Here is a 24821-nt window from a genome sequence, read left to right as displayed (position 1 = left end):
TCTAGTAATTAAATACCAGGAAGTTAGTCAACAAGTTGTATCTATAAAAATGAGAGGAGAAATGAAAGCGTTTCGGAACGTCTCTAAGTCAAAGGTGTAAAATCTATCTGAAATTAATACAGCAAGAAGTTCTACATTTATGTGGCAATACACTACATAAGAGTATTTAGAGGTGTGCCTACCAAAGGATATTCAGATTAAGTAAAACATTATTATTATGCTTGGTAGTGGTGGACTACCAAGTGTTAGCTTGAAGTACTTGATGGAAATCTTTTCTCTATAGTGAAATATAAGTAATGAAAGGAATAAGAACAATGCAAGAATGAAGATATTTTTTAATTTAATAAACAAGGGAGAGAAAAAAAAAGTAAATAATACATTAATATTAAAGAAAATCAAGGAATGGACTGTACCATTCTCTTTGCATAAATAAGATTATATAAGTAGAATGGCTAGTAAGAATGTGGAAATATAACCATTTCTACATCTGTAGTGAAAGACTTTGGTACTGTCAGTTTCTTAGAAACTCAGCCTTTTCTAATTTAAACAGTTCAGACTTTACTTGCCTACATGTACCAATAATGAAATTTAATAATGAAATTTAATCTGTTTTTCTACCCATGACTGCCATTGATGGTGAAAGTCAGACCTTTTAATATGCTCAAAACCATGGGAGAAGACCTTTTTCATCCCAAAGTAATGAAAAAGTAGCAAAAATAAATTATTATGAAAAAATTATTTCTATATATGCACATTAAAAAGTACTGATGCTGCCACTTTTGCAAAAGCATAACCACAATATATTGTAAGTTTCACATCTAATCTAGGACAGTAGAGTTATCTTAAAAGTGGGTATAATTGGAAAATGGTTTACATTATGGTATAAAATAGAAAGATCACATGAAAAGCAAATGAGGTATTAATTTGAATTTTTTTTTAAAAAAAAAAAGAAAAAAAAAAAGTGGATTTCAAATTATCTGGATTACAGAAGAAGCACTGATGTGATGTGAAATAGTTGAGTTCATAGAGTCATGGAATGATAGAATGGCTCGGGTTGGAAGGGACTTCAAGGATCATCAAGCTTCAAACCCATGCTTCAGGCAGGGACACCAACCTACATATCTAATATTAGACCAGGCTGTCCATCCAGACAGGTGGGAGGCTATTGGGAGAATTTCTTAAAGTCCAATCTCTTATCATATATATTTAGTATTTCAAATGCTAGCAGAAGAGCATGGTTATGTTACTGCTGTTATTACAACATTATGATTCTCTTTTAATTCAGGGAAAGATCTGAACGATACATAGGAAAATGTGAACTGGAGAGCATAGGTAAAAGGGATACAAACAACAAGAAAATGTGTCTAATGAGAAAAGAAACAAGTCTTTCCATTACAAAATGGAAATCCAATAATTAAAACCTGTACTAAATACAACCTCAAATATTCTAATTCACGTCAGGGCATGATTCTGTCTCAAAGCTTTGCTACAATCTTATTTAAAGTCCTTGCTGCTTATACTCAACAAAGAACTCAAGATAGATTCAGAGGTTTAACAAGCTCATCAAGAAATGAACAGAAACTGGAGAGCTTGCTTTGCTTGTCCCAGCAGAAAATGGCTGAGCTGGGATAAAATGCCATCTGTAAAATGGAGAAAATATTCAAGATGGCAAAGGACTTTTAAATAGAAAGGATGAAGATGGTACATCATTTTTAGCAAAGAAATCAAGGCAGATGTTCTTCATGCTTGCTGCCAACTGGCCAAAAAGGGTTCACAACTGCACTTTTGAACACTCTGGAATGCAACCACATTATTGACCTCCCCCAGAACTTGTTGCATTCACAAACCTGGTACCACCAAAACCAGGTACCACCCCTGGCTGGGCATATTTTGGGGCAGCAGTAGTTGGCCAGAGTCAATACTTCACCACGGACCATGCAAACAACATTATCAGAAACCATATATCCATGCTTAGGCTGTGCACTGTGCCTGGTTAGCTTACAAGTATAGACATAAACTTCCAGCACAAGAACAAATAAGGTTTAGAATATATGCAGAATAGAAATTAGTGAAAATATATAAGGATATAGAAGTAGACTTCTGGGAGAAAGAGGGAATCTATTTGGCATCGAGATGACCTAAACCTTTTATAGAAGTGTATTTAGCATGGTTGCCACAATGGGAAATATAGAACAAGTTCAGTTAGCTTCAGTACCTATCTTTTCCTTCGGGCACCTGAAGAAATCATCTTCACAAGAATGAAAGTTTCATAATTTTTATAAACAATGTAGTGAATACTACTAAAAATTTCTAGATACGAAAGAGACCCCTGAGCAGTACAAGAAAAAACCTGAAGACTGAGTCAAGCTGTGTTTGTGCAAAAACTCCTGAGGGACCCCAGATGCACATTTGTAAAACAAGATACAAGGATTCTACAGGGAGCTTTTGCTCTTGCTTTGTATAGGTTAGTACTATATCATTGAGCCAATGGATAACTAAGCTTCTTAGTTATCTGAAAGACAAAGGGCCACGTAAAAGCCCTTCCAGTTTTGTTCCTTCATATCTTGGATTTGCTTTTCATCAGGACAAAGAGTGGATGATGTGATATTGAATCAGACACTTAAGACTGAAGGATTGTTTAGGTTAGGTCCTTCCCCCCTTGTTTTTCATTCTGAGTCCTTACTTAAATACTTTAAAATTACCTTTATTTTGTTTCATATCAAAGAAAGAATGTGCAATTAAACTCTTAAATATAGCCTTATTCTATTATTCAAGAAGTATTATTATTATTCAAGAAGTCAAGTCCTGTAGATCATTTTGTAAGGAAAGCTGAGCTCCTTGGAGTTTAGGTGAACCTGAAAATTAGTAAGTTGTAATATTAACTGTAAACTAAAGCAGATTATTTTCTGCTTCTGTCAGCTGATCTATCTGGATTGGATCCTGAAAAAACGTGGCTGGAGCTGTCTTCACTGGAATGTTAAAGATAAAATTATAATCTTGACATGTAAGAATTTATTAAAAATTCCTTTGATGCTACTGGTATACAAGCAATGCTCTAGACTCATTAATTACTTATGGTATTCCATGGAGAAGGGAGAGTCATGTGGAAATGTGGATACTGTGAACAATGTTCGTATGAGAGTGGCATTACAGGAATGGTCTTCAGAAGCTCTGCTGCACAAGTATGGGTTCTTCTGCACTAATAAATGTAGGAGGGCCAGGACAGAGTTCAGCACTGCAGGCTTGATCACTACTTCAGTGATTGCTCATTCCCTTCCCCTCTGGTTTGTCTCCCTTTAACATCCTGTGGAAAGACATTGTTCAGAGAAAATGTGGATATAGAAAAAACTTAGAAGTCCAAGAGATCAGACTAGTCATCTGATTTTTGTTGTTTTGGTTATCAGCTTTTTAAACTCACAGCGCTGTTTTTGTGTTTCCTCTTCTGTCAACATCCTTTTCCCCTTCTAGCACAATGTGTTGGATGCAGTGTTAACCTGCAGGCAGACACGCCGTCATAGATCTGGTGGAGTACTCCATCTAGGGGCATACATCCATCAGTCTGTGGGGTGGAACTGAGCATAATGTCTCTTGGCTTTTCTCAGGAATGAAAGTTGGAGGTGCTCTGATTTGGAAGATCTTGTGGCAAATAATTCCACTTTCTTTACCTACAGGATGACACAAGAAGGACTCCTTCTTTTTTCCTCCTTCCATTTTCCTTTTTGATAAATCTCTTTTGTGTGTGTGTTTTATTTTTTTTTCCCCCACAGAAAGGAATGATCTGTCAAGGCTCTTTGCTGAAGTCCTGAAATCTTAACGATATTCGATTACTCAGGATAATATTTATAACTTAAAATGAAAGTTCAGATACTGAATTTAGGGAAGTGTATGAAGTTCTTTTCTGGATTCAAAATGAGAAGTAAATGCATATCACGTGACTGAGAAAGGGGTCCTGCCTGAGGTTTCCTTCCACAAAAGAATTAAAGAAGAAAAATATAAGAGTTCCTTGAATTTGGTTTTGGCTCTGCTTTTATTGTTTATTTGTTTTTGTTAGATCAAGTGGAAATCTTCAAGAATGAACATTTCAGGAAAAAAAAAAAAAAAGAAAGAAAGAAAGAAAGAAAAAGAAAAGGACTGGTTTCTTTTGAGGAATAGAGACCCAGTAACCAACTACCAATTTTCCTGTCTGCTAGTACTGAAATTCAAGATTCCTTCTCTGAATGTCAGATCAATACGATTACTGTAATTCCTTGCTTTGCTTTATTATGGTCATCCCAAAGTGCAGCAGATTAAAATGTGTTTCCTTACAGTGTGATTAAAGCACATGGAAAGACAATGTTTTTTGGACACTGCACACAGACTTTTGAGAAATTACTATGCTTAATCTTTAATTTGATCGAGATATATTTTAGGAATCATTAAAAATGTTTGCCTTTTCTGTCAGTGTGATCTCAGGAAGATACCAAGAGATTTAATATAATGACAGTATATTAAGAACAGAATAAGATCATAGCATCAGTGACCATAATGGGAAAACTAATGAACCTATCAAATTTATCATTAGTTTTAGACACACAGAATAAAGCATGACATTGAAATGAACCACAGAATGTATATTATATCACCAGAAATTATATGATCCTCATCCTATCTGAATCCATATAAAATGTTATTTCAACTCCATAAACTTTCAAACAGTCACAACATACCTTATTCCTAAATATATAATTTCTGTTTTTTTTCTGAACACTTACATTCTTGATGTCTAATATCAGTGAAACTACAGTGAATAACTGTATATGTAATGGATATGTAAGAAATACATTTTCTTCACATTAAAAAACAAACAAAAAAAAAAACAACAAAAACCCACACCTATTTCTACTCAATTTCTTCAAAACAATTTTTTAAAATATCAGGAAATGCTCAGCGTTTCTATTTTGAGCAATACATAACCACCCTTAGTGAATGCTATGAAGAGGAAATGGTTTCTGCATTTATAGAAAGTGCAAAGGCTGCCAACCAACATTTTGTGTACATCACAAATTATGTATGTATCCCACTGCAATCTTTTCTGTCAACAAGGTAATTGCTTCAATAATACAAAAGCTAGAAAATAGCTTTTGCTGCACAAATCTTCATAGTACGTAAAACAGAAAGCAGGGTGTAACTATGGAACAGAAAATCATATTATGAGGAATACATTTCTTCATAGCACATTTCTTTCAGTGTTAAATTCAGAATATCATTTTCTTTATTCCTAGATATTTTTAGATCTTTTTTCCCTTTTTTTTACCTGAAAAGTTTCATACATATATAATATTCATTAGTAAATCTCATTCTAGATGAATACCATTTTGAATCACATCAGAAATGCTTCTTTACTTTAGAAGTAAATAAAAAAGAAGATCAAAAAGAGATGCAAACATTAAAAATGTGACATCAAAAGGGATGAAAAATATCTACAGTCCGTATCAGAGAAAAATGTATAGAGCAGCAGTGCCAGAACAATTCCTGCAATGTGATCAGAGAAAGGAGAGCAGCTTAACGTCTTACTGAAGCAGTTTGATCAGTGAGAAAAATATATCATTTTAACTCGGGCTGTTCCATAAGGAAATTCCTTTCCTGTAGCCTTGTTAGATGAGCCTCCAAAACATATTTGTCTTTGATGTGCCTCCCCATAACATAAAAGCCAGGACCTCTGCCTGCCCTTCAAGAGCAGATCAACACATTAGAAATGTAATGAGGAACATTAGGCCAAGGAAGAAATTGCAGGCTCTTCTAGTACAGAGGAATGAAAACTCTCCTTTTTGCTGAGCAAGTTAACTTCACCTAGATAGCACTGTATTCAAGCCTTATCTCTATACCTTGTCTTGGACAACTTTTAAATAACATTTAGGAAGTAAAGCAGAAAATCCAAAAGATTTCCTTTGTTTAAATGTTGGTTTGATACATGAATATTTTGGGGCACTCTCCCAGTGCACTAAATGAGGATACAAATTCTTGCTGTGGTTCAAAGCATATCTCAGCAAAACTCTTTATGTATTTACCCAGATAACTTTGTAAATCACCACCAAAGGAAACTGGACCTCTGTGAAGTGCTCACTTCAAAGTGCAAAGCAAAACTTGACTGCAACAACAAAATTGGCAGCCCTAAGCCAGTGTTTTGCACCTTTTCCATTCCCCTGCTGCATTAAAGGCTGCTCATCCCAGAGAGCAGGCAGGGATGACCTCCCTAGACTTACAGGTTCTCTAGTCCGGATCACCAAAAGGCCAGGACTACACAGTGTTCTACACAGACTTAAGGCCAACAGTAACAACACAGATAATGAGAGGAACAGTTCTAGGACCTTTGACATCCTAGAGTAAATATCTCATAGGATTGACTGAGCGCTTTTGTTAGGTATCATTCAATATGAGCTGGAAAAAAAGCACTCAAAAACCAGCAAGAGAATAAATGCTCCATTTATTTCTGAAACAAAGCTGAAAGTAGGATGAAATGTGGGGGGAGGGAGGTCATTTACAAACATAAAACATTTTCAAAAAAATCATAAGGGTTCCTGTCACAGTTTACTGCACCAGTCATCAGTGATAAGATACTGATGTAGCATGACACAAATAAAGAAGTACAACAATAATAATCTTCTTATCTTGTTCAGTTTTTCATGTTCCCCATAAGTGTCATAGCTTCTTGTGAGTATTAAGGTAGAATAAAGGAAGCAAATGACAGTTTCAGATGGAGTGTTTTTGATAAATACAAGTTGTTACAGTGGAGGTTTATTGTTTCAATTTTTCTTAATACAGAACCCACTGCTGCTCCTATCGATGTCAAAGCTACGAGTTTGTCTGTATCAGAGATTCTTGTTGCGTGGAAACATATTAAAGAAAGTCTAGGAAGACCACAGGGATTTGAGGTATGAACACAGAATATCATAATGAGAAGTCTTGTTGCTTTTGCTAGTTTTGCATTCTGTTAATATGTGGAGTAGTTAAACTTCAACAGAAAAAAATATTAATTTTAGCATACACATAACTAGTTGCAGAACAACGGTCACAGATGTAGCGCTGGGACACCTTTCACTTTTTTTGCGCTTGAAATCTGTTCAACACCAGTTCCCATAACATCTCTTTAATACTTCAAATAGAACTGAAAGAACCACAAGTGACCCAGCATGCCCCTTTCACAGGCTGGGGAAGATTAGATATTGACTGTTTGCAGCTCCAAGTGACCAGTTCAAACTTGTTATTATTTACTGAGATCAACCAGTATACACAAATGCAGCCTCTGCTATCCCTGTGCTCTCATTCAGCAGCGGCCCAGGGACATCTGCTGGGCAGATCACAAAAGGTCGGATGGCAGGAGGGGAAGCAGCAACAGCACTGTCAACAAACAAAGGGAGGGCTTGGAAACAGCCCTCTGTGACCCGAGACCTGAAACCAGCATTTACATTGGACCTTCTCGGTCCTCTGGATCCAGTTGTATCTTTAGATCCAGATTACATTCCAGTTCTCCAGGAACAGATTGAAACTAGGACTAAACCTGTCTGTTGGGGACATTGTGATCCATCCTAATCTTGTGGTTCAGCTCAGCTTTACTCAGTTTACTGATTTGGCAGGTGCAGGTTATCTCATCTGCTTTAGTCATTTTGAGAGTGCTGATCCTCACCTTGTTGTCCTCAGTATCAAAGAAAAGACAGTAAACAAGTAGATCTGAGGCAGATACTAATGTAATGGATACTTGAAGACTGACAAGTTGAATGCGAATATAAGTTACAGTACAGCAGTTAACATTATTAATATCAGTGAATAATAGTTTTACTCTCAAAGTGCATGCATCTTGAATATTTTATAGTACAAGTTGCCAGAATTTAACATAGCTTCTTAAACTCGTGCTTCTGTGTAGTGTTTATTTTCATTTTAAACCTTCAAAGAATATTTATTTTTTCCTCCTCAAAAATTATTATCAAGGAAAACTCTGAGCTAAAACTTTTCATATCCTTCATGTCCTTGTTATTAACCTTTGGCAAATGCATGATAGCTCTAATACTGATTAAGAAATGTGGATTTGTGTTCATCTCTGGCTTGTATTTAAATTAAAATGATGCACTGAGTTCAAAAATTCTGAAAAAAAAAAATTAAAAAAAATTCAGAACTTTTCTTTGTCCTTTCAGCCTACGTACATGGTATTTCAAATTGTGAAGATAGCTTCTGAGAGCATTACACATTAAAGTACCCCCACTTTACAGCATATAGCTTGCTTTTCTTTGTCCAGATCAGATATTAATTAAGTAATTGAACTAAAAGATTTTTGAAAGAGGCATGCACATGTGGTTTCAGTAATAAGTACTTATATCTCGCATTTTGAGACCTTGTCATGTGAGCCATGATCCTAAAGCTTATATCATCCCAACACTATTATACTGAGTCCCCAGAATATTTATCTACAGAGGTGTTGTAAGTCCTATCAGAAGTACACAACTCCAGCAACAATATCATACTTAAATACTCAGAAGATAAACTCTTGCTGTTGCCTCATGTTCTGTTGGTCAGTGAAGAAATGGGGCAGATTTGCTCACCTTAAGAGAATCCTGTCATGCTGCCAAGAGACTTTATAGAATCAGGGAATGGCTTAGGTTGAAAGGGATCTTAATGATCGTCAAGCTCCATCCTCTTGCCATGGGCAGGGTTACCAATCAGATCAGACTTAGTCCATTCTTAAGAGGTCCTAGTTTTACTCTGAGTTATGATGACACCATTTGAACCTGACACATTTCACCTAAGGGAGCAATGCCACTCTCATCCTCCTCAGTCCTCAGATAACAAAAAGACTCCTGACAGAAAAGCACGCTCACAGTCTCCTCTACAGTTCAGTCTCTACAATTTATTTGTAATAGTGTCCTGAACTATGTTTGAGTCTTGTGATCCAGTAGCACACTAATACAATGTGTACCCTCAGCAGCATATTTGGGATCGGTCAACCATCACCAATGGCCTTTGAAAGTAAAAAATGCTCCACCACAGCCACCATACTCCCCAGCCTTGGGCTGGACAGCCATGCTTAGTACAGCACATTTACTGCAAAGTCTAAACACAGTTACTTTTCTCTTTTTCCTATGTGCTTTGCTGTAGATTGCTACTTAGACATGCCTTTGCAGTTTGCTCAGGCTGTGACCATGACAAGAACCCCCAGGTCTGTCACTTGCTTGAGTTTCTTCCCTACATATGCCTCCATGCAAACTCTGTCCATTCTTTCTCTCTTTGCATTAGCCTTGTTGTTCCGTATGTTAAAAGTATTTTCACTATTTGCATATAGCTTGCTTACTGCAGTAAAAATGTTACCTGACCATTTGCCTTTATGACTGCTATGTATAAAGAGAACAAAATTATATCCAGTACAGATTATTTTTGCCTTACAAATATTGTTTCTGTCTACACTGAAGTGCTGCAAATGTTACTAACCTCTGTCTTCAATTTCCAGGTGAGGCTTTTATCCTCTGAAATAACTTACTCACTGCAACTTGTCTTTTTCTCTTTAGAAAGTTGACTCTTTTTTTTACTCCCTCTCAGGCATCTTGACGTCTTTAAATTATACCTACTATTTTTACCCTTATCCTCATTCCACTGATCACACTGATTCTCAAAATATTCTGTGAATTTTGTAATACAACACTTTAAAATAAAAACATTTTCTTTTTTCAGATGAAAATATTTTCTCTAGAAATTTATTATTTCATAACTTGAACATGTTTTGCTTTCATTACTTGCTACTAAACAGTTTCCTTAGCTCTACTGATAAGTCCTAGTAATAGATGGTTCTGGCAGACAGAACAGTGGAGTCTTCATGTCCTGGAATGCATTTAGACCTTAGACCTGTGGAGCGCAGCGTGTTGCAATGCCAACAGTAGCACTTAATTACTCTATTGCCCTCATTGACTTGTCAGGAATGAACATGGAGGTTGTTATTGATATTGTTGTCATTAACAATGAACTTTATTAACATTGTCTCCTCGCTGCTCTACTCTAGTTTTAGGATTCTAGTGTGAAGACTTCAGAGTAAATATTTCAAAGTATCTTTAGATTCGTCAGCACAAAAATGAACCAAAAAAATATATCCCTGCTTCTTTCTGTCTCTCTCCATGAAGGAATTAGAGCCTTCTTCTGAGGCTGCTGATTTTATTTGAGGATAGGGATAACTTTTTTTTCCCCCCTTTGCTCATGCTCATTTTAGTCAGAATTGCTTTGTTCACTTACTGACAGAGAAGTATTTCAGGGAATAGTATTTGCCCTTTTCATTCCCATTCCCAGAAAGAATGATCTTCACGGCTGCCTTTATTCAATAAACAGAAGAGTAGATAGCATACTGCCCTGCATGATTCAGCAGGACAGAATGCAATTCAAGGGATGATATTGCTAGAGTTTTCAGTTCTGTTTTTAGGAAAAATTTCATCTTTAAAAAAAAAAAAAAAAAAAAAGATAATAACTGAAAGAATCAGTGTAGTGAGTCAGTGCAATTCAGTATACATTTAGGAACAATAAGTCCACACTGTCAGTCCAATTTTGCTTGCATACTGACAGTATCTCTTTAAACTATTCCTTTGGTGCAAAAGGAGGGATCCTGTATAGCAAAAAAATCTGCTTCTCATCATGATTCACTTCCTTCAGTTTTGGTGAACGATAATTTAAGCTAAAAACTGTTTTTCAGGGTTTTATCATGTGTAGGACAGTGCAGAACGCAGCCCTAGTAATCCTCAAATAAAAAATATACAAAAATACAGTGACTTTGATAAAAAGATGAATGATTTATTTTTTGTTAGCAATTATCTCCTAATATAGAATTACCATGGACCATGAGTACAGTATCGTTTCTAAAGCACATCACTGCACGCCTTGCAAAATATTCTGACCAGCCAGTCTGTTCTCATGTGTCAATTTGTATTCTGCCCATGGCCACCACAGCAGAGACAACCACCTACACACACTTCAAATTTCCTGGCCTTTTAGCAGCAGTATTATAGAAGCGGGAGGTGTTATTTTTCTAGTGGTTGAATGCTTGGTCTCTAATCAACAAAAGTGACAGAGTATTTACTACAAACAGACAAGTCTGAAGTGACCCCGTTTCACTCCAGCCCTCTTTGCACTTTGTACTAAGGAGTAATGAAAGGCACAGTAACTTGTCCAACTGCACATTGTCATCCCTGAAAGGCAGTGTTAACTGTTATGTCACATGAGCTTTATGCAAGGTTTGCAGTACTCATTTGCATCTTCCAAAGCACATATTATTCCTGACTTCAGTACAGATTTGTCAGCTGTCCGCTCGACCTTACAAAATATGTGCCAGCTACACTCTGATGAAGTAGAAGTTGCTTGAAAACTTTGTCAGAATGGTAGAAAAATATAGTGTGGGCTTAATACTTACTGTTTAGAATCCATAACCTGAAGGTTATAAAATCTATTTCAGCCTTAGGCAATATTTTCTTTGTCACTCACTGGTAGGGAAGGGAAAGGGAAAGAATTACAGTCAGGAAGAACATATTTTCTATTTTATTTATTCTATTCTAGCTAATATTAAGCTCTTATATTAACATAGCTCTATTCTAGCTAATATTAAGGTCTCAAATCTCACATCTTTGCTATTTGAATTCCCCCAAGGGCTAGGAGCTTGACTAAGTAAATCAAAAGATTATCTTGCAAACAAAATGGATAAAAAATGGAAAATTTTGAATCTCTTTTCAAAGAGAAATGTCTAAAAGTTTTTTCTATTTCCTTTCCTTAGATATTCTTTGTCTGTTTATACAATGGAAATTTTGGAATTATTTTTTTAATTTACTCAAGTATTACTCAAGGTAGATTAGAAAGGGTATATCAGTGTTTTACCAAAGGCTAGTAAAGCAAGACAGAATAAGAGGTATTCATTAGATTTTCATCAGCCTGAATGCCAATTTACCCAGCTTTGTGAGAACCACTAGTGATAGGTGGATGGTTAGACTGGGTGATCTTGTGGTTCTTTTCCAACCTTGGTCACTCTGTGATTCTATTCCATGATTCTAATTTTTCCAAACATGAAATAAACAACTGCTTTAAATATGCCAACTTAGCCTATAAAATTACACAAATCCCTCTAAAATCCTGAAAGGCTGTAAACATTTCTCACAGGATTCCAACAGCTTTTCATGTCCCTAGGGTGTGAATAACATTTTAGATCTCTCATGAAGGTCTCAAGAGATCCAAGCTCTTTGCAGTGTCATTTGTGCCTCATGCAGTCACTTTCATGTCATGAATAGTTTGCTACAAGACAGCTATTTTTTATTAACCAAAATCAGAAACCTAAAAAATTATTGATTTTCATAGGAAAATATGACTAGATGTTTTATGATACTTCTCAGTGTTGAGCTACAGTATGAGTCTTCATCTTAGGTGCATTAAGGACTATGTGGATGATAAGAGTACCTGAAGAAAGAGGAGGATGCAAGACATTCCAGGGAAGACCCAAAGCCTAGGCTTACTGAACAGTATTTTCTTTCTCCTTTTCAGTCTGCAATCATTATGATGAAAGTCAAGCAACTGAGGTTGAATGGCATTTTTGCAGGAACATCTCATCTTGTTCTGAAAACACTCACACCATTATTTTGAGGTGATGCAAAGAGTAGATGTGCTTTTCCTGTCCTAAGTTTTTGGTTCTACTGCTGCTTTTATGCTGGTGCTAATATTTGTAGGACTGCACACTGCAAGCTCAAGTTGCCAACAGATTTTCTGCAATTTACAATAAGAAAAAGTTGTGTGAAATCTGAATCATATTTTCTCTTTTTCGGGGCTAGCAGCACTTCTTTCAGCTTGTTTTTCTTTCCATTTTTCAGGTACCTTCTGTACTCTGAGATCTCTGCAAGTTCATTTTCAGTTACATCAGAACTGCTGGGGTTGGTAAATCAGAGAGACCAGGAAATTTTCTGTGTTTTAACCAGCCTGAAAGAAACACCTATATTCATCCTATCCACTTTAGGCACTTATTTGAAATGCTTTATTTGGAACTTTGGTCAACAGAAAGGATATCCAGACTGTAACTCTTACTGTACTGAATTTAGAGAAGAGGGCCTGCAATTAGTTATTATGAAGTGCTGTCATGATCATCTTCTAAACTGATTGAGGAGAAGATTATTATTTAAGATATCTTTAAATCTAAAACTATGAGAAAGTTGTCTGTGAGCATTAAAGGTTCAAAAATGTTAAGGTAGCAATGTCTATGACATGATTTCTTACTTTCAAGGATTACTTAATAATAACTGTCAGGACAAAGCAGAAGAGTATGTGTTCCTGCATCTGCTCAGCAGTTTAATCATTATTGCCCTCTCTCTATCACAAAGATGTGGTTTGCTGAGAACTAGATATGAAAACTTTCTCTAGATGACAAACAAAAGAACAGAAAAAAATTTAAAACCTTGCAAGCAATAGGGTATTAAACAAAACAAATGTTGGCTTTTGTTTTTTCTGCCTCCCCCCCCCCCCCCCCCCTTTCTTTTTTTTTTTTAAGACAAGTAAACTTCTGTGATTTGGAACAGCTATTTTGGAATGGGTGATTCAGAACATCTGAAACAGATAGCCTAAAGATTGCACAACCTATTGTAGGGTACCTGCTTTAGTAGGGGGGTTGGATTCAGTCATCTCTTGAAGTCCCTTCCAGCCCCTGCAGTTCTGTGATTCTGTAAGTTATGCTGTATGTTATACTAATATTCAAAGTTTTCATTAATGAAAACTGGTAAATCTCTTTTGACCAATTAAGGCTATTGAAAATAACTAGCTCTTTTTTTTTTAAATGGCAGATATAACTGTTCATAAACAAATCCTGTTTTAAGAAACCTGTCCAACAATTTTTAGATCAGCAGTATTTTCATCCCAATACAAATCAGTGTAAGCTTTCCCACCCGTTAAAAATCATTTGAACTTTTTTTAATCACTTTTTCCTTGAGCTCATTTAGCCGTTAACAAATAGTTGTGTTCATAGAGAGAAAGATAGAAGCCTATTTTGAGATCAAAGTCCAAACTCACCTGGTAAAACTATAAGGAGAATTTTAAAAGCAGGGACCAAACATTTAAAGGCTTTGAAGTACAGGAGATACTGAAATAGAAACATTGCCACTTGCGTTTCATGTTTTTGCTGGTTAATAAAGTGTATATATTAATTCCTCAAAATACAACCCAATGTCAAGGAGCAACGCCTTCTCCACGTGGTGTAGCAGTAGTAAGGGAATACTCCATGATTATTTTTGCAGACTTAGCATATAAAAACAAAATTAGCTTCAGTGCCTTATAAGCCACGATGGAGAGCAGCAATATCTCAAAAATCATGTTTTCACAACAAAACAAAGCTTCCATGCAAAACCTGGGCTCTGCCTACTGTCATGTACACTGGGACATGGTGTACTCTGAATCAGCTACCACAGTGAGACCTACTGAGCTACTTCAAATTATTTTCCTGGCTTTCTTAGAATATTAATTACACTGTTTATGTTGTATTTCCACCCCTGCCACTGTCCACTCACTGTCCACTTGTGTGATCTTGGTCAAACCTCTTTTCCTTCTGATCATTTCTCTGTTAGATCTTTGGCAGAGCTGAATCTCTGGAGGTCCCTTCCAACCCCTATGATTCTGTGATTATGTGATTATGTGATTATGTGAACTGGTTAATAGGGTCTTCAGGAGAACTCTCTCACTACCCATTTATACACTGATTAATACTATGTGACTCTCAGTATTATAGTGCTGTGTCTGTAAAGACACATTAAATAAACTGTAAAATGAACTCATCTAACTGCCCAGCAGAAAATAACTAGATGTTCAGTCCTACCATGTAAATAAATGGTTGTTAGTTTTTTTTTTCCCTCCAAGAAAGATGTGAATAGATGTTGCTACAGATACTAACGATGTTACTCAAGCTTTCAGGTAGTGAAATACCTATGTATTTCAGAACTGTGCTTATTTCAACAACTGTTGAACATAGCTAGATTTGCTATCTAATCTGTAGTCAAAGTAAGAATTAGTGACACATGTATATAAATTTTACATTTAAGGAAGTTGATAATTGTATTGGATCAAACTGATTCATACACCATCAAAGTGAACACAGCCACTTTACTCCAGTGAAGATACGACCTCAAAAGATCTCAAGTCTTTTTGGATGTATATATATTTTAATGGCTGCCATAGCACAGTTATAAAAAATCAGCATTTTACTCATTGGCCTTAGTTTTCTATGAACCCTTTGTGTTTTTTTATTCAGTATTTTCTGGGATATATTCTCAAAAGTATCGTATTTCCCATGACCTTTTTCTCAGTGGAAAATTTATCCAGATATAATATGAATAACTTATTATGAAATAACAGATTTCACAGAAAAGGTCAAGATGCAGAATAAGTGCAAGTAGTTCTCATCATGAAAAATGGTAAGCTGAATAAAGCTGATTAAATGGTACATTAGTGACATCTTCTGTTAAGGAAAGTAGTGCCCTGTGAGAACTACATTACTGGTGGAGGCCACCCAGATACAGTAGCAAGAGACATTATTGTTCTGTTTTATTCTTTATTCTTTCCAGTTGAGCCCTGCAAATATTTGTTTCTGATGAAAGAAACTAGACAAACTTGTAGCTCAGCATTAAACCTTCTTTGAAATTATAATAAATTCAACACAAACACCAAAAATATGGACAAAAAACCACCAAATTTAAGTTTGTTATGTCTGAAAATAAGGGACAGACAAATCAAAAATAAAAATTACATTTACAGGAAACTTGTCTGTATCCATGAACTAAAACTGAATCCAGTTCCTTCTTTTTATTCAGAAAAGATTTTCGTGCTCAATGCAAGATTTCCTCGGGTATTTTGTCATTTCCTGTTCATTATATTGATAAAAAACCTGGCAGCTCTGAGATCTACAGAGACAGGAAGTGAATCTTGATCATGTCATTTTTTAACTGATATGGCCCAAGCATTCCAGGATGAAGATAAATATTTCTTGCAACTTAAAAATGATTGAGCTCCTCTTGAATTCTTTGAAATACTTTTGACTTCCTGCTGGTGCTCATTTTCTAATCTTTGATCTTACTGCTCACATCTTCTGTCAGTGAGCAGCAATTCAACATGCCTTAGGTAGTTCCATGATTTTCTAATTCTCACCACTTCAGACAAAAGGACAATCAGACAACAGGCAGAACTGGCAAAGAAATCTACCACAGGAAAATATGTAAATCCCAAACGCATGTATTCATATAGAATTATAGAATCATAGTGCATTAATTTTTCCCTTGATGATTTGTTGGCAGATTGGTTACTGGAAAGACATGGAACAGGAAGAAGCAGCAGAAAAGGTGAAAACTGCAGGAAATGAGTCATCTCTCCTTCTGACAGGGTTAGAAGGAAACACATTATATCACCTGACTGTGCGGGCTTACAATGCTGCAGGGTATGGACCACCTAGCACTGCTGTGCGTGTAGCAACCAAGAAGTCCCGTAAGTGGTCTCAATAACTTTGCTCAAAGGAAGAAGCTGTCAGAAAGCAAACTGCCCTCTTTGATCTCTCTTTATTAAGATAATATAATAATTTGGAATCATGCATAGCTCTGATATGTGGCTTTGTTTCACGTTCATAGTTGTGAAATCCTTGCATTCATAACAAAGATAATTTTCCTAATATATAATGTATTTTTGACAGAAATAGAAGAGTTCAGTTTGTAAGTTCTGAAGAATCTATGAGGTGTGTTGGGCCAATCCACTACAATCTATTAAATGATAATTCTGGAAAAAATATAATGGAATGTGGAGGAAAAAAGTAATAGCAAAACTCCAGATGGAGTTGGAAGCCTATTGACACTTGTAAATACCGGAAAAGACTGACATAATTTTGTTTTCATTTTAAAGGAACTTTCTAAATATATATATATGTATATGTGGTTATTTCTTCTTACCAGCTCCCAGTCAAGCACCAAGTAATGTTATGTGGATACAGGATGGTTCTCATGTGTCGCTTGGATGGGAGCCAGTCCGACCTCTAGCTAATGAATCTGAGGTAATGGGATACAAGGTCAGTGCCTTCCTTTTCTCACAAACTTTCCTCACTTCTAAAAAATTATTCCTATTCCCCATTTTCTTTTTTTCTCTGTAGTTTTCTTGTGTAAGCATACTATACAGATTATCTGAAATCAGTTTTCACCATAAAAAGCAATCAATAAAACTGAAAAGTACTAAATGCCCAAGATTTTCTGTGTTATGACTCTCAAACAGTGATTATAAACTGAGTGAGCTCTATCTGAGTGCACCAGTTCATTATATCTGGCTGAGAACTGGCTATCAGTAAGACCAGTACAATTCATTTCCTATGAGCACTTCAATTTAACTGTGTGTGCAGTAGGTGCTAAGGAAATGCAGGACAGTGAGACATCATACAATGAAATTAAAATCAATATTTTTATGTAGAAAAACAAAAAAAAAAAATTGTTGTTGTTACTTATATGTCAAATTCTAAAAATCAGTGGAGTACATTTAAATTTTAAATTTAAGAGAAAAAGAATCAGTGTTCTTAGTGAGATTTTTGTGGGTAACCTGAAGCATGCATATAACCATTTTTCTAGAGTACAATCTGATATTCCATTAGATAAGAAGAAATATCACCATGAAAATGTAAGTCAACAACTTTAGTAAGTCAGTAAATTATTTAACCTTTATCAGCATTGCTGAGATACTGAAAACCTTTAAGTGGATGCTTTGCTTTTTTACACCTCTTAGACCTTTTCATTTTTTTCTGGAAACAGAAACTCTTATGCTGAAATACCAAAAAGGCAGCTAAGTACATTCCTCCCACTTCACTAAAGCATGTACTGTGTTTCAAAGGAGACATGAGGATAAATCTAAGCTATTTGTAGTTGACTTAGACAGCTAAGGTAACCACAGTAAGGTCTTTATTTAGAGCATTTTCTTACATTTGAAACCAAATTCTTTCATCACTATTGTGAATATCCATATGAATTTGGGAATAATAATTTAAACAAAGGAAACCCAAAAGACATCTTACAGAGTATGTCAGTTGGAAAAATAATGTGTAATACCTAGCAGTGAAAGCCAGCAAGTCCTATATCCTTGCTTTCAATCCTGTTAAAAATCTTTTCACATTTATTAATTGCTTGTATACTTGGCTGTTACTATTTGAAAGCCATTTGGTGTGGGAGGAGAGGGGGCAAAGAGGGCAGATGTAAAAGCAGATAACTGCTTTCCTTAACAAAAAAATGAAACAGCTAACATTTCAGTGACTGTATCATATACACAGAATGTCTGGTTTGTAATTGGAATATCTCCATGACCATTATCTATTTTATTGGCCATAGGTGTTACTTAGGCAAGAAGGTCAAAGCAACAGTCAAGTTATAGAAACACAGAAAACTTCTGCGGTGGTAATTCTTCCTGATGTTGGTGTCTACATTATTGAGGTCTGTGCAGTCAGTGAAGGAGGCGATGGGACTGCTAGTCCCCAGATTAGAGTTCCATCTTATGCAGGTAAGGATACACTTCCATTTGGAAGAGTGGCAGGTATAACAATTACAGGAATGTTCATTAAAAAGCAAACAAACCTCTATTACTCTCTACCTGAAAATAAATAAATAAATAAATAAATAGATAAATAAATAAATTATTCTCATAGTTCCCTAGCAGTTAGTTAGATAAAATCATTGATAGCAATATTTATTTCCTGTGCTACTACATGGGTATCTAACACCAAGATTCTCAAGAGTATCTCAGAAATCCATGTGGGACTGATGGACAAACATAGTACATACTATACATCTGTGCCTTTCAGGTTACATTTAGAAAACTAATTGATTTATGGATGTCTACACAGGCAATAGGTGTCTCAAATCCCAGTACAGTTACCGGAGACATAATCCATAGAGGCAAGTAGTTAAGCCTAGACAGCAATTCAGCTGATCTTGCAGAGAGACAGAATTTAAATATTTTGACATAATTTGGCATATAAAGGCAATAAAATATTTTAAGGAATCTCAGACTTTTACTCAGAAGTTGTAGACATGATACCGGACTTAGAGGATACACAGAATGCACCACTATGCACTGGAAGAAGGAATAACATCTAACACAGCTAAAATGTAAAAAGTATTTTCATTTAGGTACCTGAATCCCCTGTATATGCCCGTGTCAGAAAATAAGTTGTGTTTCTCTGTGAGTCCAATTGATTCCCTTGATTAGATAAGACTTAATAGTAAGTCATAATAATAACAGTATCAGTGTAATTATCATTATGTAACTGATTATGGTTAACTTCTTTGTCCTCAATTCAAGCAATATATTATAAGAATGTAAAGTATCACTGTATTACAAACTTAAGAAAAATATGTCAGGATTAGTAGGAAGAAAATAAATATCAACATTGTCTTTTGTATAAGAAAATATGGCCTCAGTTCTAACTTTCTAATAACACTTACTTCAGTTCTATTAAACACTGTTTGTTAGTCCTTCAAGAATACTATAAAGAGTCTAGAGGCCTGAAACTAGAATCAATATTTAAAATTTCAACCATAATTAAGAGATTCTGCTATGATCTAAAATCATCACTGGCCTACAGGGCAAAAGACCTGGACAAACATCAGTATAGATATATCAATCATAAGCTTTCATTTTTTCTTCCATGAAGAATGTTTGTAATTGTGACTCAAGGCACCTTCTGCAGCCTAATTCTTTATGAAGATTAAGGCATGAAACTTACCTGTTTTCTATGAATATTCTATTAATTTACAGAGTGAATGTGAGAATTCAGCATGTGAGTTTCTATAATCATAAAACCTAAGTTTCTTATGTCTGCCTAGGGAACCTAATTTGGATTTGTTCTGCCCAAAAGTTAGACTTTTATTCAGCATTAAAGTATATAAATTTTGAGTAAAATTTCGTGTCCAAGTGTACTGAGATTTGTTTACTGTGGTATTTCTTTAATTATTTTCCATTTCAGGAGGGAAAGTAACAAGTGCTCAGTCCACCTTACATATGTTCTCTACTTCCTCATCCTCTGTAACACTGCTTTTGATACTGATGGTTCCTTCAACTTCCTGGTGAAGACTGCAGACTTTGTTGTTATTTATTTGCTTTAGCTTGATGACAACAAGGGATGAAGTTTCATGTCTGTGGAGCAACAGGAAACCCAAGCTAATGCTTAAAGACCCATAGAAATACCTGTGGTGCACTTAGAGGAGCGCTGGAGACACAGTCAAAAATTCATCAGGTTTTTTTCTCTTCAGTTTTTGTAAAAGTCCTCTGGGAAAGGGGACATTTCTTGGCCCAAAAATATGCAGATTGTATGTAATAAACTTTTGTAAGCAAATGTAATTTCTGTCAAATGTACTTTACTTTTATAATATGTTAGATTTTGGTGATCCCGATTATGTATCATTAGTTGTTTAAATGGTGGTGTCTAGTACAGTACATCTGTTTGGTTCAGCAAAAAAGCAAACAACTTTCTTTAATTAGAGAATAACGTTTGATACAACTTTATCTAACATTTCTTGCATTCCACATGGTTGGCTGTTCTTACTGACAAGAGTGAGAAAAATATAATTGAGATATGTATGCTTTGCAAAAATGCAGAGAATTTGTTCTTAAAATGCATAAATATGTACTAAAATAGAATATATATATATATTGTCAACGCAATACTAGACAGAACATTCAAAAAGTGGCAAAATGGAGTCAAAATTAAGCCATCTGTTTTATTTTGAGGTAAACTGAAAATAATTGAATATAAACTTCAAGGGAAACAAGTGCCGTTGTTTTGCATCAAATACTGAATGATTTAATGTCAAAGCAATCAAATATTTATTTTCAATAGGAGATTAAAAAATAAAAATAAAAATAAAAAATCCTAGTGCACATGGCAATGAAAAATCTACTAGGCATTTAAACATTATATACTCTAGGCTGCAAAGAGGACAAATAAAGCAATCCAAGAAGATAAACCTACTTTTTCCAACCACTTCCTTCTTTGTTTTTTCCTCTGGACCCATTTTTTTAGATATATACTTTACATATTTGTTATGTGTGTTAAAGCACATATAAAGGCATATAACAGAGAGAGCATTAACATTTTGGAATGTAGTCATTCATATGTACATACTGCAGCAGGATAAATCTTGGATAACAGTGTCTTAAAAAAAAAAAGAAAAAAGCTTCTATAATTACCAGTGAGCATTATTCCAATTATTTTGTTTTCTAGAACTATTTCTAGAGCTCATTAGATAAAATTATTCCGATAGGAATTGTATGCTATCAGTTCTAATCCCTGCTTTTGCTGTCCAAAAATATTTTTCACTCAATACAAAATTTGGACAATTTTTCTACATGTGAAGGTATTTTCATATATTGGCACCTAAATAAAAATGATCCCCATTGTTTATGATGTGAGAGTTTGTGCAGTTAAGGTACATTTACTGTTATGAGGGATGGTTTGTTACCATGACATGTCTAGCTATTGTAACTAGAATGAACACGCTTCATCTGGGCAAAAAACGTGTTTAAGACACAAGTCTTAACTGCATAGTTCTTCTAACTGTCTGTCCTACAAAAAATTTTGATGCAAATCTGCTTTGGTTTGTAGGTTCTATGTCAAAAATACTATTATTTAGCCAGCTCACTAGAAAAATAATACTTGGGATTTAGATAGTGTACTCCAATGATGCCTTGTCTTAGCATCTTTAAAATGGTAGCCAATGAAGTGCAATGCTTGCTAGGTAAAAATCTGACTTATGACTACATTCCTTTTAAATATTTAACACTGGAGTTTTTCAGAGATGATTCAACTTGATTCATTATTACTTTATTCAGTGGTGGAGAAAGTTCTTCATGGAGAGAGTGGAACAGGCTTCTCAGATCAGGATTCTCAGAGCAGAGTCAATGGTGCTTAGGCTGCCAGAGTTCCAAAACTACTCAGACAGTGCTCTCAAAATATGGCTTAGTTTTCAGGTGGCTCCATGTGGAGCTGTGAGTTGGATTTGAAGATTCTAGTGAGTCCCTACCAACTTGGGATATTCTGTTATTCTCTCACTCTAAAACACACAAATATTTTAAATAAATTTCTGAAGATTTAAGCTTCAAAGGTACTTAGTTAAAATGTCACCAGGTAAACAAGGGCAGAATAATGATCTGAGACCAGAATGCTGTATAGTTACAAACAGGAGACCTGCTTGTATCCACTGCTGCTTGTAGGAAAGCCTATGAGGTGAAAGTCATGAAGGTGAAACACACATAAGAATAAACTCAAAGGAAATAACTACCTGTTGTGGTTTGCAAAACAACAGAGTTGCTACTGAGCAGAGAACTTGCTCTAGCAATCCATCATTCTTCAAAAGGTTAAAATGAAAAAGAATGAAGTGATGAACCAAAAAATAAAACGGCTATTTTATAAATTTGCTAAGCATAATTTTGTCTATTTTTTATACAGTTGCTTGCCAATGCAGTTTGTTTCAGAGTATTTGAAAAGGCTAGTATCACTGCTGGTGACAGTTTAGTTAATTTTCTGAATACAGTAAATAACTGTACTTTTTAAGAAGAATGGAAGTCCAATGAGGAGATAGAGCTACATCTATTTATATCTCAACCTCTACTAGAAAAATGGAAATAGAAATACTGACATACCATCAGGTAATGTATTTGTAACGCAGGGACAAAAAGCGATATGTTTTATATTCAAGATGAACAAAATATGTTTATTAATATATTTAGATGCAAAATACATGTTTTAAATGCTTCAGTAACTACATATTACATATTTGTTACTCTGTAGTAGAATGTTTCCTTATCATGACATACTTTTTAGTTGCACTGAAGTGCTCTTTCCTTATTCATGTAAAAATTTATAATAGTGCAGTCTAGCATCACGGAGGAGACTGTATTTTTGTATAATGCCACAATATCTGTCTGGAAGAGAACAATTGTTAAGAAAGTTTGTTTTGCAGACAAAAAGAAAGATACCATCATGGCCCATATCAAAATGTTAGATATATTGTATACAATCTGTATATATACTATATATAATGGCATATAACATGTGGAAGACACAGTAATATAATAGTTTCTGTGTACTGTTCTTGTAACATTAGATCTTTTTAATAAATAATTCTCTTTTTATTGACTTTTATCTATCTCCTGTCAGCTCCTGAACAGTGTTAATAGAGAAAAGAGTGACACAGACATTTCTGGATTCCAACAGCAACTATCTTCTATTTACATGATTTTCAAAAAGAAAATGATGAATCTGAAATAACGAATGTGGAAAATCAAATAATTTTTGCATCTTTCTAATTTCTGATCTGTTTTGGTTTTCCTGGGCAGTTATTACTTTCATAACTGAATAACTGAAAGTCACAAGGAGGCTGGATCTATTAATATATAACTGTAACTAACAAATATAGCTAAATAAGACTGCAAATTAAATCCAGAGATTAAAGCTCTCTGGAATATTAAAAGATCTTGTCAATTCCTTTATAAGAAAGCCACCAAGAACAATTCACCATAGTGAAGTAGTTTCGGGGATTCTTCTGGAACATGTAATGTTCTTTCAGGTGTTATTAGCATCCCATAGCCACGTAGGCACAAAAGCATAGCATGACCATTTCAAGTTCTATTGAAAAGTATTGTTTCTTATACTTGAAACAATCTGTGTAGAAAAAAAGATCACACACACACACACACAAAAAAAAAAAAAAAAAAGAAAAGAAAAGAAAAGAAAAAAAAAAGAAAAGAAAAGAAAAGAAAAGAAAAGAAAAGAAAAGAAAAGAAAAGAAAAGAAAAGAAAAGAAAAGAAAAGAAAAGAAAAGAAAAGAAAAGAAAAGAAAAGAAAAGAAAAGAAAAGAAAAGAAAAGAAAAGAAAAGAAAAGAAAAGAAAAGAAAAGAAAAGAAAAGAAAAGATTTCTAAGAGACACTTAAACTTTTTGGGGAAAAATGCAATAGCAGATGACTCAATTATAGCAAATATTTTTCTTTGTGATAGTTTCATTTGATGTTTTAATAATTGCTAATCATGTACTTATGAAATGAATATTTCCAGGGTAAGTGACACTGCAATATAGTAAGAAGCCAAAGGGCCCATTCTGGAAATAAAAATAGATTGCTGTAGCCACCATTAAAACTGAGACTTTGATTACAAAATGGGTATGGCTTAAATCGAATATTATATCAGGCCTTCCATTAAATTAGTTAGCAATGTCACAGAAAAGTGTAATGACCTGTTTTTGCTGACATGCAGAATTGTGCATATAGAAAATCCATACCTATCAGAACTTCTATCAGACCACAATCCATTCTTGCCTTGTTATGGCAATTATCCCAGTTCCTCTGAAGTTAAGACATTTTCCATCTTACTTACTTCCTGTGTTTTGAAGTAAAACAGTGTCAGTGACAAAATGACCACTTTATTACAGTAAGTTAGTTGGCTTTGCCTTTATTAGGGTACACTTGTGTTGGGTTGTTGGTTGGTTTTTTTTTTGTTTTTTTTTTTTTGTTTGTTTGTTTTTGTCTTGTTACTTCAAACAAGATAATGAAAGTATGTATGTATTAAAGATTCACAATCCAAGAAGAAAACTCAATAAGAAATTATATATAAGCAATTTCATTATTTGCTTAAAGAGCTGTCAGTTGCTTAAGCAAATTGGCACAGATGTGTAGAAATGAAGCTACTCTTCATTCTTGCACTCCGTTTCCACTGTTTGCTTCTTAATTAAGCAGCACAGCTCACATAATAAACCTACCTAGTATCAGAAGACACTCATAAAGAAAACTGTGATGCC

General features: G+C 34.8%; 1 protein-coding gene across 10 annotated transcripts in view; it reads left to right on the top strand.

Annotated features, from left to right (window-relative positions):
- Window positions 1-23173, top strand: part of CNTN5 (contactin 5) — a 538457-nt gene extending 515284 nt beyond the window's left edge. For 9 of the 10 annotated variants that reach the window (XM_032442190.2, XM_032442192.2, XM_015852279.3 and 6 more), the window contains 5 exons: window positions 6802-6911; window positions 16308-16494; window positions 16953-17065; window positions 18363-18531; window positions 19997-20798. In XM_032442190.2, coding sequence (XP_032298081.1) covers window positions 6802-6911; window positions 16308-16494; window positions 16953-17065; window positions 18363-18531; window positions 19997-20100 — 683 coding nt within the window. In that variant the 3' untranslated portion in view covers window positions 20101-20798. Of the gene's footprint in view, window positions 1-6801; window positions 6912-16307; window positions 16495-16952; window positions 17066-18362; window positions 18532-19996 lie in introns of all 10 variants that reach the window. The other variant, XM_085508884.1, reaches the window with a different exon arrangement.
- The last annotated feature ends 1648 nt before the right edge of the window (window positions 23174-24821 follow it).

The sequence above is a fragment of the Coturnix japonica genome, chromosome 1, assembly GCF_054131305.1.
Source record: "Coturnix japonica strain WE chromosome 1, WE-NBRP24, whole genome shotgun sequence".
NCBI classification, from domain to species: Eukaryota; Metazoa; Chordata; class Aves; order Galliformes; family Phasianidae; genus Coturnix; species Coturnix japonica.
This window is presented reverse-complemented; position numbering and strand designations above follow the sequence as displayed.